This window comes from Stegostoma tigrinum, chromosome 8 (genome assembly GCF_030684315.1).
Source record: "Stegostoma tigrinum isolate sSteTig4 chromosome 8, sSteTig4.hap1, whole genome shotgun sequence".
In the NCBI taxonomy this organism is placed as follows: domain Eukaryota; kingdom Metazoa; phylum Chordata; class Chondrichthyes; order Orectolobiformes; family Stegostomatidae; genus Stegostoma; species Stegostoma tigrinum.
The window spans coordinates 81,352,963-81,369,183 of NC_081361.1; the positions used below are offsets into that span (position 1 = coordinate 81,352,963).

The window sequence follows — 16,221 nt, forward strand, 5'->3', positions numbered from 1 at the left end:
TAACTTCTGTTAATCATCATTTTAGTTTCTCTACTAAGATTGAATTGCTATTTGAAATACGTTTTTTGGCATATTAGGGAGAATATTAAAATAAGGATGGGATAAATACAAAAGGTGCAAATAAACATAATAATTCAGCACATTTTGTAGAAATGCTTTATAATAGTTTTTGTTGAAGGCTTTCATGAAGGGTTTCAATTTAAATTCTCCATTCTCATTACCCATGTACCGAGGAAGACTAGTGTGTAGACTACAGCGCATGTTTACACTTGCTCAAATTTCAACTATGCCTGACAATAAGAACAGAGCAAGCAAGGTCTCATTATTTACAGATTAAATAACTTTCAGAGATGATGTTCTGGTCTTGTGTGTGTGTCGTAGTTAATTCACGAACTATATAAATGGCAAGTACAGTAAGGGTGACACAGCTATGAAATAGATGTCAGGATTCAGGTAGGAATGATTTAGAACAGATCTTTCTTTTTATAGTCATATAAGATATTGACATCGCAAGACCAGCATTTATTACCCATCCCTAGTTGATACTGAGAAGGTGATGGTGGATCTTCTTGAATTGCTCCAGTCCATATGATGATGGTGTTCCAGCAGTGCTGTTAGGTATCAAGTTCCAGGACTGTGACCCAACAACAATGAAGGAATGATGATAAATTCTGATGTCGGGATGGTTTGTAACTTGAAGATGATCGTGTAACCATGCATTGACTGTCATTGAAGTCATGGAGGTCATAGTTCAGGAAGCACTGTTAAAGAAACCTTTGTGAGTTGTGTTGCAAATACATCCTGTAGATAGCACCTATGGTATGCCAGTGGTGGACTGGTGGACAAAGTGCCAATCAAGTGGACTTTTCTGTCTATTTTCTGGTCAATCTATTTTCAGTGCTGCTGTCAAGCTCAAAACTATGGACTATGTGACACATTTACAAAATCAATGTACCTTAAGAGCTTTTGGTCTAACGTAGTTGTGTAAGCAAAATATTCACAAAGCAACAAAATAAAAACTCCATTAGAGATTTTTCACATTCTTGTCGATGTAATCAACTGTGTCACTCAAACATAAAAAAATTTTACCGAATGGAGGGGAAGCAATTTAACATACTTCTCTATCATAGCCAGAGATATTCCTCAGAAACTCCATTTCCTGTTTTATAAAGAGTACCATCCAGCTGTTTCTGCTTATCTACAAGTATGGGGTCAAATAAAGGGAAACAGTGCTCTGGTTTTCCAGCTTAGCAACTGGAAAAGTGTTAAAATTCTTATGCCATCCGCAGAACCAGCAACATTAAATTCAAAGTGACTCCTGCTTATTCAGTAAAAGTTTCCAATTGCTCCTATCGGGAAACACATTACCTCTCCATTATTCAGCAATGTTGAACTTGCCCGAGGTGCTTGGTTGAGATTCAGAGCTGATAATACGACAAGAAAAAAAGAGATGGTATGGAAGCTCAGATCTACAACAATACGTTCAGCAAGCTACAGTGAGGGTAGGAAAACCTTAAAGCTCTAGAAAGTTCCAACAAATTATGATTAATGGCACCACTTTTCTTTTCAATGAGAGGACTTTCCCTAGATTGTGACTATAGCTTCTGAGCTGTGCTCGAGCCCTTAATTCTGCTATAAGAATAATATTACTGCAATGAAACAACTTTTCCTTGTTTTCGCCAGCTTTCTTCATCTCCCTCTTTAAAAACACTAAAGGTTTCTTCCTGCTGGTGGGGTTGATGTCAGTGGTAGGGAAAGAGGGTGGTAGTTGAGTGAATCAAAGCATTGTTTAAAGCAGGATCTCATTTGCTGAATACTGACGGAGAAATGGAAAAGGGTTGAGATTGGGTATTAAATATTTTTCTGTCATGTGGCAACAAAGGTGAAAGGCATATAATCTCCAATGACGACACAGAAGCCGTGATTTTTTAAAAAATGGGAATTCACAGAAACTATGAATAAACTGGAGTCAAATTGAAAATGGTAACAGCTGAAGGGTGGATTAACACATTGCACTGTAGGAATCAATTCATGCAGTAACAAACAACACAGTGGCCTCTCTCACCATCTCAGAAATCTTGACAGAGTGAAGTAACTACACCTTCTTTTGAGGGGTCAGCTGATGCCTGAACTGCAAATGTATTCCTGGGTTTACACTGCATATTGCTTCCCAGGGGCTGGTGATAGCACTTGACACTTACATTTGGAAAGCTGGGCATCCCTTTTAATAAAATGGTTGTGTTAACTGCCTCTGGTGCAGACAGTGGGGAAGAGAAACTGTCACTTCTCATCTAGTGCTCATGCAGAAAGATCCAACTGCTATACCACAGAGAGATGGACTCAGGAGAAAGAGAGCAGACCTTTGACTGTGAATGCATTAGAAACACAAAACAGAATACACTTCTGAGGATTATTGGATTTTGTGATCATTTATTTTTATAACTGTAAAAATATCAATATCAAGCAGGCGGAAGATGCTGAGGAAGGTAGACACAAGAGCTAACAGAGTTAAAGTGATAAACAGCCAGACAAAAAATATTGAAAGACATAAAGATGTAATAAGTGCATGTGGAAGACTATATCCACAACACTTGCATCTTCTCATGAATAGGCTGCAGGGCATTAGTGTTATTAGTGTTATGAATGCTCCAGTGCTATGTCAGTACAAGCTCCAGCATGGGCTTTTGATGACTTTTCATTTTAGATGAGTTACTGACTCCATTAAAACAGCACAAAGAGAGAGGCCACACAAACACATTAAGTGGTCACTTTCCACTATTTCCCAGCAGCAATAAGTACTCTCTAAAGTTGTCAATTTTTAAAATTTTTGACTAATGATGGATTCTTCTTTATAATGTTCAATAGTCCTAACTTTTGTAGGTACAAGATTCAAAGATCATGACTGTTTTACAGAATAGTTTAAGTTCTTGAAATTATGCCACGATATACTAATGTATGACGACAACTCATTTTGTCCAAAATTTTTATCTGCACTATTTAATTGAGAAGTTAACTTGTTTAAATTAAATGAATTACCATTTCCTATATTAGGTAATGGATGAGTTCCAGTTGATTGTGTTAAGTATGCATTTGTAAATTATTATTCTATGGCTTAATTTCAGGGCATAGGTGGCTAAATCACCAGCTCCTTTATATATCTATAACAACAACATATTGATAACAAACATAAAGTGTATATTATTAACTTGTAACTTATCATTGTAAATTAGCATTCAGGCCGTATTACAATTGGCCATCTTCTGTGTTGTAAAATTCTACAATTTCTATTCAATGAATTCATTAATTTACACGCAGCGTTCTATTTCTTGAAAATGCGACAGCCCAGAACCTGGAATTTGCACCAGGAGAAAAGAAATTGTAATTTCACCTGTGGGGTATCTAATTATTCTCAAAAATGTTTGAAAATATTTGTTATGCGTTTACATCAAATGCAATTCATTGTAACTTTCTTGGATAATAAGAAATACTGGTCCATGTCACTTGGTGACCCTTGACCTGGAAGTACCAACTATTATGATATGGATGCTGTGTGGCCAAACACAAAAGAAAGCTCAAAGGAGGTACAGGATGAAAGCTCAGATGCAGACACAAAGAGAAAGACAGAAGTATGAGCTCTTGTGACAAGCAAATCACTCTCAGGAAGAGGCCAGTTTTTCTCTTTAATTGTCAGAAAATAGAAAAAAGCAACAGCCCTTGGAGTTACTGTATAAGGTAACTTTAAAAAAAAACCTGGAAAACTATGTGAATAGGTTACAATTACTGAAGAGAATGGTGTTATCCCAGAGGAGACAAAACCATAAACCAGGGTGTTAGTCATTGGTCAACTGAAAATAAACTTTGGAAACCTACAATGGCAGCACTATTCTTACTGGAGGGAGACAGCGCGAGAGAGAGAGAGAGAGAGAGAGAGCGAGAGAGAGAGCAAGAGACAGAGAATGTGCCTTGAAAATGACAACCACCCCTGTGAAATTCAAGGAAGGATGATATTGGAAAAGACTACTTTTGAACCCTGGGGACTGATGCAAGTGCCTGTAATTGTATAAGAGATATCTTTGTTGTATTAAATATTGAAAGTGAAATTGATCTTTTTTGTTTGAAGTTTTATTTGCCTGTCAATCCATGTTTAATTTGCTTGGATTCTAATTTGCACTAAAGTAAAAGTTGCAATAAGTGAAACTTTTTGGTAATTTCTTTCTTGGAGGCGATTTGGTAAATTTAGTTATTTTGGTCTACAGTACCCTCATGAGGGACACACTACATAATATTGACTATATTCCTAGTCTTAGTGACTCTACATGTGATGTATTTACCTGTACAGCTAGGTAGTAAATTGCTAGACTGGATTCTCTACCCATTGAATTCAATTAAGTAAAGGTGATATGACAGTATAATTTACAACTGCATCACAAACAGGTTCAGTTGTGTCACTACCCCTAGACCAGAAGCCCTGGGTTAAATCCCACCTGCTCCAGACGTGTGTAATAATATGTATGAACACTTTGATTAGAAGAAAAAAAATAAGTGTAGCTGTGTAATTAGGGGCCACTTTGTAGTGCAGTGGTGAAGCCCCTACCCATGGACCAGGAGACTCAGGTTCAAGTTCCATCTGCTCTAGAGATATGTAACAACGTCTCTGAACAGGATGATTCGCAAAATATGTTAATTAAAAAAAACAACTCTATAATCAAGGGCCCACTTGTGATGCAGTGGTAGTGTCCCTATCTCTGATCCAAGAGGCCTTGGTTCAAGTCCCACTTGCTTTAGAGGTGTGTAGGAAAATATGTAGCTGTATGAGTAAGCCACATAACTTGCCAAAGATTTAAGAAGAAGATCTGCACTCAAGATTTTTAACAGTAGCAAAAGACAGGTGAACAAATCCAAGCACAGAAGCAATTTTCCATGACAAATATCGGCCCAAAATTTCCTATCAAAATAACATAATGGCACCGAATTACTGCTATACAAATTGCACAAGCGCTTCAAGTGAAGACAGGTGTGCAGTGTAGTACATAAATCTGCTAGTAACTGCAGGATGCGCCATACTATTGGCATAGTGAAAACGCCATCTCATTAGCTAACTTGCTACTTAATTGTATTGAACGGTGTGGTCTCAATGAACTAATGAAGCTCGCCACAGTAAAAAAACAATTGGGGCATAATCATTTCAGTCTAAACACCCTTATAAACGGCATCAAAGTGTTTGTTTCAGCCATTCTAACACTGAAAATTAATTATTACAAATCCCTCAGATTGGAATTGTGAGAGACTGGATGGGGTTTGGCTGAGATGACCGTAAGATGCACGGGGCTTGGAGGGTGGAGCTCCCCCTGCAGGCTGTGGAAGCTTAAGTACAAATTCAGGGACTGGATCCACACCAGGAAGCCAGCTCAATTTTCAGGCTTCGCTGGCATTCAGGTGGGAAGCAGCTCATTTGGTGGTCAAGACTACATAGGTCTATGGCACAAGGCCACCTATCCCGTCCTCCCACCTCAAGCCCCACCCCCAACTCCTATCTACTAACCTCATCCCGCCCCCTTGACCTGTCCATCCTCCCTGGACTGGCCTATCTCCCCACCTACACTCATCTTTACTGGCTCCATCCCAGCCTCTTAGGCCTGTCTTTCTCTACTCCACCTATCTTCTTCCCTATCCATCTTCTATCCGCCTCCCCCCCCTCCCCCTTTCCTGAAGAAGGGTCTAGGTCCGAAACATCAGCCTTCCTGCTCCTCTGATGCTGCTTGGCCTGCTGTGTTCAGTCTGGTCTACATACAACTCCAGATAGACAGTAATGTGGTTGATGTTTTACTGGCCTGTGGAAAAGCCCAGCAACACACTTCGTTCAAGGCAATTAGGGATGGGCTACAAATACCAGCCTTGCCAATGACACTCACATCCTATGAAAAATACCATGGGGTTGAGGGCAGGGTAAATTGGGAGGTGAGAGGGAAGAAACTGAAATCATGGGGTGTACATAACAGTGACCTGGGGAAATGGGGACATACTAAATGATTACAGGATCACCCATGCTCCATGCCAATACATGCATCCTATCGCTCTTTACAAATCCTCTTGGGCTCCACCCTATGCAACTCTACCCATCCCCCATATCCCCATGCCAATTTACTAAGTACTTCCATTCACCATTCCCCCCATCACCGACTGTGCCATTTCATTGCATGGGAACCTGTAAATAGTCAAAGAGGAGAAAAAAATGAACTGACCATAAAATAGTGGAGCAAAATTAGGACCATCAAGTTCCATTTGATCATGATTGATTTGTTTCTCAGGTTTATTCTTCTGCCTTCTCCCCATAAACTTTGAACCCCTTACTAATCAAGAGCCTTGATGTAGTTCTTGTATTTAGTAATATTTCATTCATGTAAACACTAACATGTTTTGACAGGTCTCGATGCTGGTTGACATTCTTGACGCTTCTAGATAGGTGGTCACTTATTGATACTTTTGGTCAGGTTCACTCATTATGACATTTCTGGACAATTCAATATTTTGTGACACTTGACTATCAGGCCCTTTTGTGATGCTTCTTGACAGATTGATCCTTCTAGACACTTATAGACCCCTTTGATAGAACTTAAGCTGAACAATTCCAAGGAACTAATTCACTTTTTAAAAACAGTATATTCTCAATGATTAATATTCCAAAAGGACAATTCCAAAGGTTCCTTAAACACCCACATTCCTAGGATACCTGATACCAACCTTCAAGTTGCCCTGGGATCACCTCTGCAATAGTACCTCAGATCTCCAAAGAGTTCGGCTGCCTTTCCAGAAGAAATACACTGAGAGCAGATAGTCTCCTATCCAGTCTAATCTCCACACTTAGGTTCCACCCACCATGATCTCCAACATCTGATTTTTGTGCAGACAGCTGAGCAGGTAAATGGCCAGATGCTCTGGGAACTGCACATGCATGAACTAAAGACAGCCCACTATTGCGCCAGAGAAAATGAGAGATGCTGGTTTCAGGGCTAGAATTAGGAACCCTAACCTCAGTGTTTTTGCTATGGTGGAGATTTTCTCTGCCATGATGAAATTCAAAGCCTTGGTGTTGTAATTAGTGCATAATTAGTCACGTTAAGGAAAATGTTCCTGAACCACTGAAATATCATCAGTGTTTTTTCCTTATGTCATCCAAATAGCAACTGTACTATGTAGAATAACTATCTTTGCTCGTCATATCACCACTGGAATTTAAAGATGTAAGCATAGCACTTCCTAAATTGACATCTACGTATAAGATTTTGCATTCAAAATAATTCTTGCAATCAAAGGATTGTTGATTATGTAAGTATGAAGAACAAAAACATATTTCCATAAGCTACACACCAATTCTTGCAGTAAAAGTTTAAAACAATTAACAAAACTGAGAATTTCACAGATTCTCTTATTCTTTAAAGGAAATACTGGTTGCTTTCATGAAATCAGGAGATTGTTCAGCACAAATGTTATCTCAAAGGCAGTTTTGAACATATATTTGGAAATATTTTCCTGACAGCCATTAATTCAGTCAAAAACTATTGTTACCTGATGGGTTTCTACATTGCAGCATAGATTCCATTGCAGTCAGCAGGTAAAAACTTTTACAGAAGTTCAGACTAAGGTGACGAATTGCTGCGATTTACAATTGGATTATGTATTGAAATGCATAATATCTTTCCATTCAAAATACTCTCTAATTTAACAATTGACCAATGCAATCTTAAGTTTTGAAATAGGCACAATTGATATTAATATTTAGCTTGGATAATGCAAACCAATTCTAGGACCAGTTATCCTACTGAACACTATCTGATGTCCAAATTACACAGTTAGTTACTGTAGCGAATGATTAGTATCCCCAATTCATTGACTGTCAACAAATAATGAAATAGTGAGAAAGTAAGCAAAACAATCAAACATTCAAAATTAATCCTAAACAATAATACAGTGAAGGACAACCTCAGATTAAACCATATATTTGACAACCCTGCTAGGTATACTGAGGAAATCAGGTGATCAAAATGCAATTACTTTTATAATCTATACTTATTTACAAATAAAGAATTAACTGCAAATATTATTTTTGTCACATAGAATTTCCCCTTTAACAATACTCTTTAACTGTCTGTTCTGAATGCCATTGAAGATGGAAGACAGAGAGAGTAGTAAATAATGCATGCAGTGCTTTCAGTTTTATTAATAAGCAGCATAGAGTACAAGAGCATTGAGGTGATTATTGAACTTGGACCAGACACTTGTTGGGTCTCAATTGTTGTGTATAATTGTGGGCACCGTGTTACATGAAAGCTGAGATTATGCTGAAGCAATTTAAAAGAATGGTTCGATATATGAAAGCTTCAGCTGTGAGGATAGATTGAGGAAGTTGGTACTGTTCTTACTGGAGAGCAGAAGGCTGAGAGGACATCTGACTGAGATTTTCAAAATTATGAGTGGGCTGGACAGAGTAGATAGGGTGAAATTGTTTCTACTTGTAAAAGAAACAAGAATGAGAGGATATAGTTATAAAGTGAAATGCAAACAAAGCAAAGGTGATGTGAGAATAAACTTTTTTTTTTACACAGCAAATGGTTAAGATATGGAATGCACTGCCTGGAAATGTGGTGGAGGAGGGAATTCAAGGGGGTTTAGAAGATTCTTTAGATAGTAATGGAGTTCACGAGGCTTTGGGAAAAGGCAGGAAATTGACACTTGATAATACATCCTGTGCAAGAGCGATGGGCCAAATGGTCTCTTTCTGCATTGCAATAATTCAATGATTCAGTGAAAAGTATGTTGGCTTTGATGTTAGCCACAGTAGTATTTTAGCATTTTTAAACCTTCAAATTTATTATCTGAACCTACAGAATTATTTAATAAGAACAATTCTACATGAATTGAGGTGGAATTTGCAAGGATATTTTTGATTCCATTTGTTTAGACTCTTTACCTTGGAAACATGAATACTGTGGAGTGAAGTACTTTAGGCTTTTCTTTATTAGTTCACTTTCATGTTTGTATGGCACAGAAAGGCAACTAAAGAATTATAATTAAGATCAATATTTTAAAAAGGTTTAATGATGCCACAAAGCTCACTGCCGATTTGCTCACAGAGTAACTCAAAAGATTTTGTGTGTGGTTCAAAAAGGAAATGATGCAAACAAGTCATATTTTATACCGCTGAAGAAAAGATACTTTTTGTTGAAGCTTTTCAACTTGCACTTACCCAAATAAATCCTGAGCTAGTGACGAATTACAGTGAAGGCACACAACTTGGCACACTTGCACGTCCTGGAAGCTACATACACAAATCCATAAAACACTGTTCTTTGCAGAGAGAAAGAACATATACACACTGTTATGTTGCCAACAAAATACCTGATAGCCATTCCCTGATTTATGTCTTAGGACAATGTCATGACAGATCATCAAATATGCCTGGTCTAAAATATAAACAAAACTTGGCAGTTAATTGTCATCATCACTAACTGGTGCCTTCCACATGGAAGCATTCCTAGTAAACAGAGTCCACTGCCAGCATTCAGCAAGTGCTCTGCCCAAGTCTGCAAGAAATTACAAAAGAGTTGTAAATGTAGCCCAGTCCAACACGAAACCAGCCTTCCTTCCAGTGACTACATCTACACTTACTCCTGCCTGAGGAAAGCAGCCAACATAACCAAAGACCCTTCTCACCCCGATTATACTTTCTTCCACCATCTCCCATCAGACAGAAGATGCAAAAGTTTAAAAATTTACACTAACAGATTTAAGCACAGCTTCTTCCCCAATCTTATCAGACTCAGGAATGGATTTCTACGTATTGGAGGAGATCTTTCTCTGCACCTTCTCTTGCAGCTGTAACACTGCATTCTGTTCTATTACCCAATGTACTTTGTCTGGTTAGCACGCTATACAATACTTTTCACTGTATCTCAGTACATGTGACAGTAATAAATTAAATCAAATCAAAAATCAAATCACAGAGTATAATTTTTTTTTGTTCCTGATTTACAGCATCTGCAGTTCTTTCGGTTTTTATTTCACAGAGTATAAATGTTGCCTTTCCCCCATGGTGTGCAAGATAAAATGTTTCAAGAACATGTCTTTTTTAGCAATACATAAGTTCTGTACTGTTAAATGGCTATCATATATAAATCAATTTATAAATATTATTTAACAAAGGTTAGTCATTGTGGTGTTATTAAATGATATTTACCTAAACTGAAAAAAAAGTGCACATAGACTTTCATTTATCTGAACACTATCAATGTTTTACATATAATCAGCTTGCGAGTTTTTGTATATTATCACAGAAGTAAAATAATTTACCCCTTTTTCTGAGCTTTTATTGCACCAATTAAGAATTAGTAGTGGGAATGATGACATTTTCCAGGACTTCACAAAATAAACTACCTAAAATAAATGAATTGCATTGCTACAAGAAAGTAAATTGAATTTCAGTTCCAATACAGTCTTTTAATATTGACAATTAATCTGGACAGTTTCATAAGGAGATTTGTATGCATAGTTTTGATGAACAAGGCTTACAAGAAGCATGTTTCAGTTCTGCTGGAATTGTAAAAATATTTTTCTTATGATAATCTACATTCAATATTGATTGTGATAAGTTAATTTATTTTAAAGTAAGATCATCATCAAAATGTGCCTCCCCCAATCTTAAGTTCAGAATCTCAATATGTAATAAACTTTCCTATTAACTAATATTGAAATGTACAAATTATGAGCAGTGCTATTTTGAAGCACTACTACATTACCATTTTGCTCGAACATTGCATCTAAAGGCACTTGCCATTAGCTAAAATTGCTATTGCACGTGTAGGTTATTTCATTTTATTAGTCTGACAAGTTGGTGAAAAGCCAATGTGAAAGTGGTACTATGAGGAACAATAGGCAAATGGAATCTGAAAGAACAGGCCACATTTTTAGACAATCAAGTGGAAGCATTTCAAAATTCACACAAAGACTGAGAAAGAAACATGAGTTAGAATATGTGAACTTCAAATCAGGTTTACAAAGAGATGCAAATAAATACTGCACTGAGAGCAAAGGGGACAAAGGGAATGTAAAAATAAAACTTTTATTAAAAACCTTAAAAATGAGACTTTACATATCCAACAATTCAGTCTTAGCACCAGAGAAGAGAATAATAAACAACCATCACACCAATAAAAGTGTACGTGTGTTTGTAATGTTGAAACTTTAACTTTTGGACAGAGGTTGTGTGGGTATTTACCAGATGCATAGCAAATACCTCGCTTCAGGCCATTCAACACAGGTCACTGGAAAGGCAGACAGCAAAATTCCATTCATTCAAAGATAATGCTGGAATTGTGCAAGTCAGACAGCAACCTTTGCAATATTGACACTTAACCATGCATCTGCACTTCGCTTGCAATTGCTGTACGACTTGCATATAAATACAGTGCAATATTAGACTTCCAGTTATTTTGACAGCAAATGGATCTGATGTTAAGCTGGAGGAGATTACAGAGGTGTGGAGCGGTGAGACTGTGTTGGGTTTTGAACACAGACAAGAATTTTCAAATCAAATTGCTGCAGAACGGGAGTCAATGTGGGTCACAAGGACACAGGTAAAGGGGAGAATAGCAGGTCAGTGACAATTAGGTCACAAGGAGGAGCGCTTTGGGTAATCAAGTTTAATAGAGGATGGAAGCAGGAAACCAGCACAAAGAGCATTGGAATGGTTGAGTCCAGCTGTAACAAAGACATCCCAAATAATATTCAGCAGAGTCAATGACTTAAACATTCTCATTGTCGTCCAATTGACACCATGACTGTACAATTTACTATTTTTTTTAACCAGAACCCTGTGCTATGTTTGGGCAATGTGGTCACTATTGAGTCCTACGTGAATGGAAAACATTAATTCTCAGTATGCCACCAACCTAACACAGTATTAGGGTTGATCATGTTGACAAATGGGTGACAGGTAAGGGAGTAGGGAAGAAGATGATTTGAGAAGGTTGGAATTTAGGTGCAGGTGAGGCAGGGGTTAAAGTTGCTCAGTGAATGAGGGGATGCAGCAGGTTGGTGAGGCAAGCGGGATAGGAAGGCAGATGTTTGAGGCTGATAAGGCATTAGCAAATGGGGTAAGGGAGTTGAGATGGTGAGTGGTGAGTGGTGAGAGGAGGTAGAGTACAGGGCTGGATGAGGGTGGTAGGGGTGAGGGTGTAGAGTGCCTTGTGAATTTGGGAGTAGAGTACCATGTGGTTGAGGGCAGCTAATGCAACTACAGGATAGCTCCAAGAATAAGCTATCACGTATCTGCTTTTATGTATCAGAAATAGTAGGAACTGCAAACGCTGGCGAATTTGAGATAACAAGGTGTAGAGCTGGATGAACACAGCAGGCCAAGCAGCATCTTAGGAGCACAAAAGCTGACATTTGGGACCTAGACCCGTCTGATGAAGGGTCTAGGCCTGAAACGTCAGCTTTTGTGCTCCTAAGATGCTGCTTGGCCTGCTGTGTTCATCCAGCTTCACAATTTGTTATCTCAGATTCTCCAGCATCTGCAGTTCCCATTATCTCTTGTTAACGTTGTACCTTTATTTAAGAAAAGCTATAAGGAGAAGTTTGGGAACTGTAGAAATGAGAATCGCACTTTGTTGGTGGGTAAATTGTTGGAGATGATTCTTGAAAATAGGATTTACATGCATTTGGAGAGGCAAGGGTGATTAGAGATATTCAGCATGGTTTTGTGTGAAGGAAATAGTGTCCCACAGACTTGATTGAGTTTTTTGAGGAAGTAATCGAAAAGATTAATAAGGGCAGAGTGTTTGATGTTTAGTAAAGCCTTTTATATAGTAGACTAATTAGTAAAGTTAGATTACATGGGATTCAGGGTGAGCTTGCTAATTGAATACAAAATTGGCTTTATGGTAGGAAACAGAGGGTAGTGGTAAAGGGCTCAAAAACAAAGTTGCTTTTTCTTTTCCTTCACAGATGTTGCCAGACCTGCTGAGCTTTTCCAGCAACTTTGCTTTTGTTTCTGATTTACAGTATCTGCAGTTCTTTCGGTTTTTACTTACTGGTGAAGGGTTGTTTTTCAGACTTCAGACATGTGACCAGTGGTGTTCCACAGCGATCAGTACTTTATCCACTTTTGTTTATCATTTATATATGTAATTTGGATGAGAATATTGAAAGAATGGTTAATAAGTTTGCAGATGACATCAAAATTGGTGGTATAGCGAGAGTGGAAAAGGTTAGCTAAGATTACAAAAAATCTTGACCAACTGGGTAAATAGGCTGAGGACGGGCAGGTGGGGTTTAATTTGCATACATGTGAGGTGTTGCATTTTGCAAAAATAAACAAGGGCAACTTATACAAAAAAATGATAGAGTGCTGGATAGTGTTGTAGAACAGATAGACCTAGGGTTTCAGGTACATAATTCTTTGAAATTTGCTTCACAGGTAGACACGATGGTTAAGAAGTCATTTAGCATGCTTGCCTCTCTTGCTCAGACATTTGAGTATAGAAGTTGGGACGTCATGTTGAGGTTGAACAGGACGTTGGGGAAGCCTCTTCTGGAGTACTGTGTTTAGTTAGTCGTCCAATTATAGGAATGGTATTATTAAACTAGAGTTTGCAGAAAGGATTCACCAGGATGTTGCGGGGAATGTGGGTGTAAATTATAAAAATAGGCTAGATAAGCTGGAGTATATGAGATTGAGGGGTGACCTTAAAGAAGTTTATGAAACCATGAGGGGCATAGATAAGGTGAATAGCAAAGGTCTTTTGCCTAAGATGGGTGTGTCAAAACTAGGGGGCATATTTTTAAGGTGAGAGGAGAAAGGTTTAAAAAAAAGGACATGAGGGGTAACTTTTGTTTACATAGAGTGGTTTATGTGTGGAATGAACTGCCAGAGGAAGTGATGGATGCAGGTACAGTTAAAATGTTTAAAAGACATTTTGATAAGGACATGAACAGGAACATTTTGGAGGTTTATGGACCAAATGAAGGCATGTGGAACTAACTTAGTTTGGGAACATGATCAACATGGACTAGGTGGGCTGAAGATCCGTTTTCATTTTGTATGACTCGGTTTCGCACTCCAAGGTAACCTAGTTCATGATATATCTTTCTTTTCTCAGAATAATGGATCTCTACAGTCATATTATTACAAGGATTTTGTAGGGCCACTCTACTCAAAGTAAAAATCGAAACAAAGTCTTCCTCTTTAAGATGTGGGTGTTTCCCTTAAGCTTAAAACAAAAAATTCCAGAAATCTCAAACAAAACTTGTGGCCCTTTATCTTTCTGGGTTGAATCTAACAAATAAAATTTCATCAGATGTGCAGAAAACATTAACTCTAAATAAAAACCAAAAGAACTGCAGATGCTGTAAATCAGGAAGAAAAACAGAAGTTGCTGGAAAAGCCCAGCAGATATGGCAGCATCTGTGAAGAAAAAACAGAGTTAACGTTTTGGGTTCAGTGACCCTCCCTCAGAACTGGTGGTAGCTAGGAGTCTAGGCCCGAAACGTCAGCTTTTGTGCTCCTGAGATGCTGCTTGGCCTGCTGTGTTCATCCAGCCTCACATTTTATTATCTTGGAATTCTCCAGCATCTGCAGTTCCCATTATCTCTGGTAGCTAGGAAAACATCAGTTTATATGCAAATAATAGGGAGGGGGTAGGGTAGGGAGTAAATGAATAGGAGAGAGCCCAAAGAGAGAGTAGGACAGTTGGACAGACAGAGGAGTTGATAATGATCCAGCTGGGAGGGTGAATAGTTGTTAAGTAAGAATAGTTGTTAGTATTAACTCTAAAGCCAGATTCAAAACAGCTTTAAAAGAAATCACCCAAGGCTACAGAAATACTTACACAAATTGATCTGGATTCAAACAAAATCCACTGGCTACTAACACAAAACCCAGAAACCCAAAATTATAATAAATAACACTAATATACATATAACAATCCCACAATTTACATCATGCTAATGTAAATTAGTTGGGGCCTACAAATATTCAAGAGTGATGTTGCGATTTGTCACCAAAAAGCTGCGTCAGTTCTGACTGGAGGTGTCGAGACAGGTTGTTAAGTATACACAAGGCTGAGACAGACAGGTTCTCAATCAATAAGGAATTCAAACATTATGGGAAACTATTATGTAGATGAAGTGGACTTGATAGGTCAATGGCCGACATTGGGTCCTACATCTTTTGGTCTGATTGTCTATGAAAAATACTAATTTAGAACACCCTAATAAATAGAATTGCTCTTTTGTGGGTAATCTATCATAACATTTTTGACTTACTGTTTGGTATGGAATGGCTTGAAAACTGGTGTACGATCTCTATCTATGGCACATTCCTGCAAACACGCAGAAAAGCTTGGAATCTGCTGCATAATTTACAATTTTTTTTGAAGTCTTCATTTTAGAACTATGAAGTGCATGAATATTCTCCAGACTGCTTGTACAAATTTTCATACCATTGCAATGTGTTTGATGTTGCAATTCTGGACATTGCTTGACAACAAAGAGAGATTGCACGACATTCCCATAACCAGGGATGCAAAACTGAAGCACTATTTTTAGCAAATTGATTAGGACTGTTCATTTGTCAGAATTTTGTTTGTGATTTTAACAGATTTTGTTTATTTTCATTGTTTAAATCAATAGGTTAAACTGTAACAATGTTACCTAATGCTATATTTTCACTGCAAATTTATAATCATATCTATCAAATTAATTTACTCATGTAATGAATCCAACCTCCAAAGTAAATTCATTTTTATCAACATTTAAAGTTGCATGCTTTGACAGGTGATGCTGCAGACATTAGTTTTTAACTCATTAATTTTTTTTAAAATTGGAAGTAGGTTAAATGAAAGACTTGGAGATTTACAGGTCGGTGCAACATCGAGGGCCGAAGGGCCTGTACTCTGCTGTAAAGTTTTATGTTCTATGTTCTATATAGAGGTTTATAAAATCATTAGAGGCATGGATAGGGTGAACAGCTAAGGTCTTTTCCCCAGGGTGGGTGAGTACAAAACTATGAGGGAATAGGTTTAAGGCGAGAAGGGAAAGATTTAGAAAGGACCTGACAGGTAACTTTTTCATGCAGAGCGTGCTGTGTATATGGAATGAGCTGGCAGAGGAAGTGGTAGAGGCTGGTAAAACTACAACATTTAAAAGGCATATGCATGGGTACAT

At 37.9% G+C, this 16,221-nt stretch overlaps 1 protein-coding gene across 3 annotated transcripts in view; it reads left to right on the forward strand.

Moving 5' to 3' along the window:
- Positions 1-16,221, forward strand: part of LOC125456654 (phospholipid phosphatase-related protein type 5-like) — a 122,854-nt gene that overhangs the window by 103,484 nt on the left and 3,149 nt on the right. Inside the window, exon 6 of one of the 3 annotated variants that reach the window (XM_048539979.2) lies at positions 490-4,093. The exons of 1 other annotated variant lie outside the window; for it this stretch is intronic. In XM_048539979.2, the coding sequence (XP_048395936.1) occupies positions 490-543 (54 nt within the window). In that variant the 3' untranslated portion in view covers positions 544-4,093. Of the gene's footprint in view, positions 1-489; positions 4,094-16,221 lie in introns of those variants that run through there. One more of the 3 variants, XM_048539981.2, reaches the window with a different exon arrangement.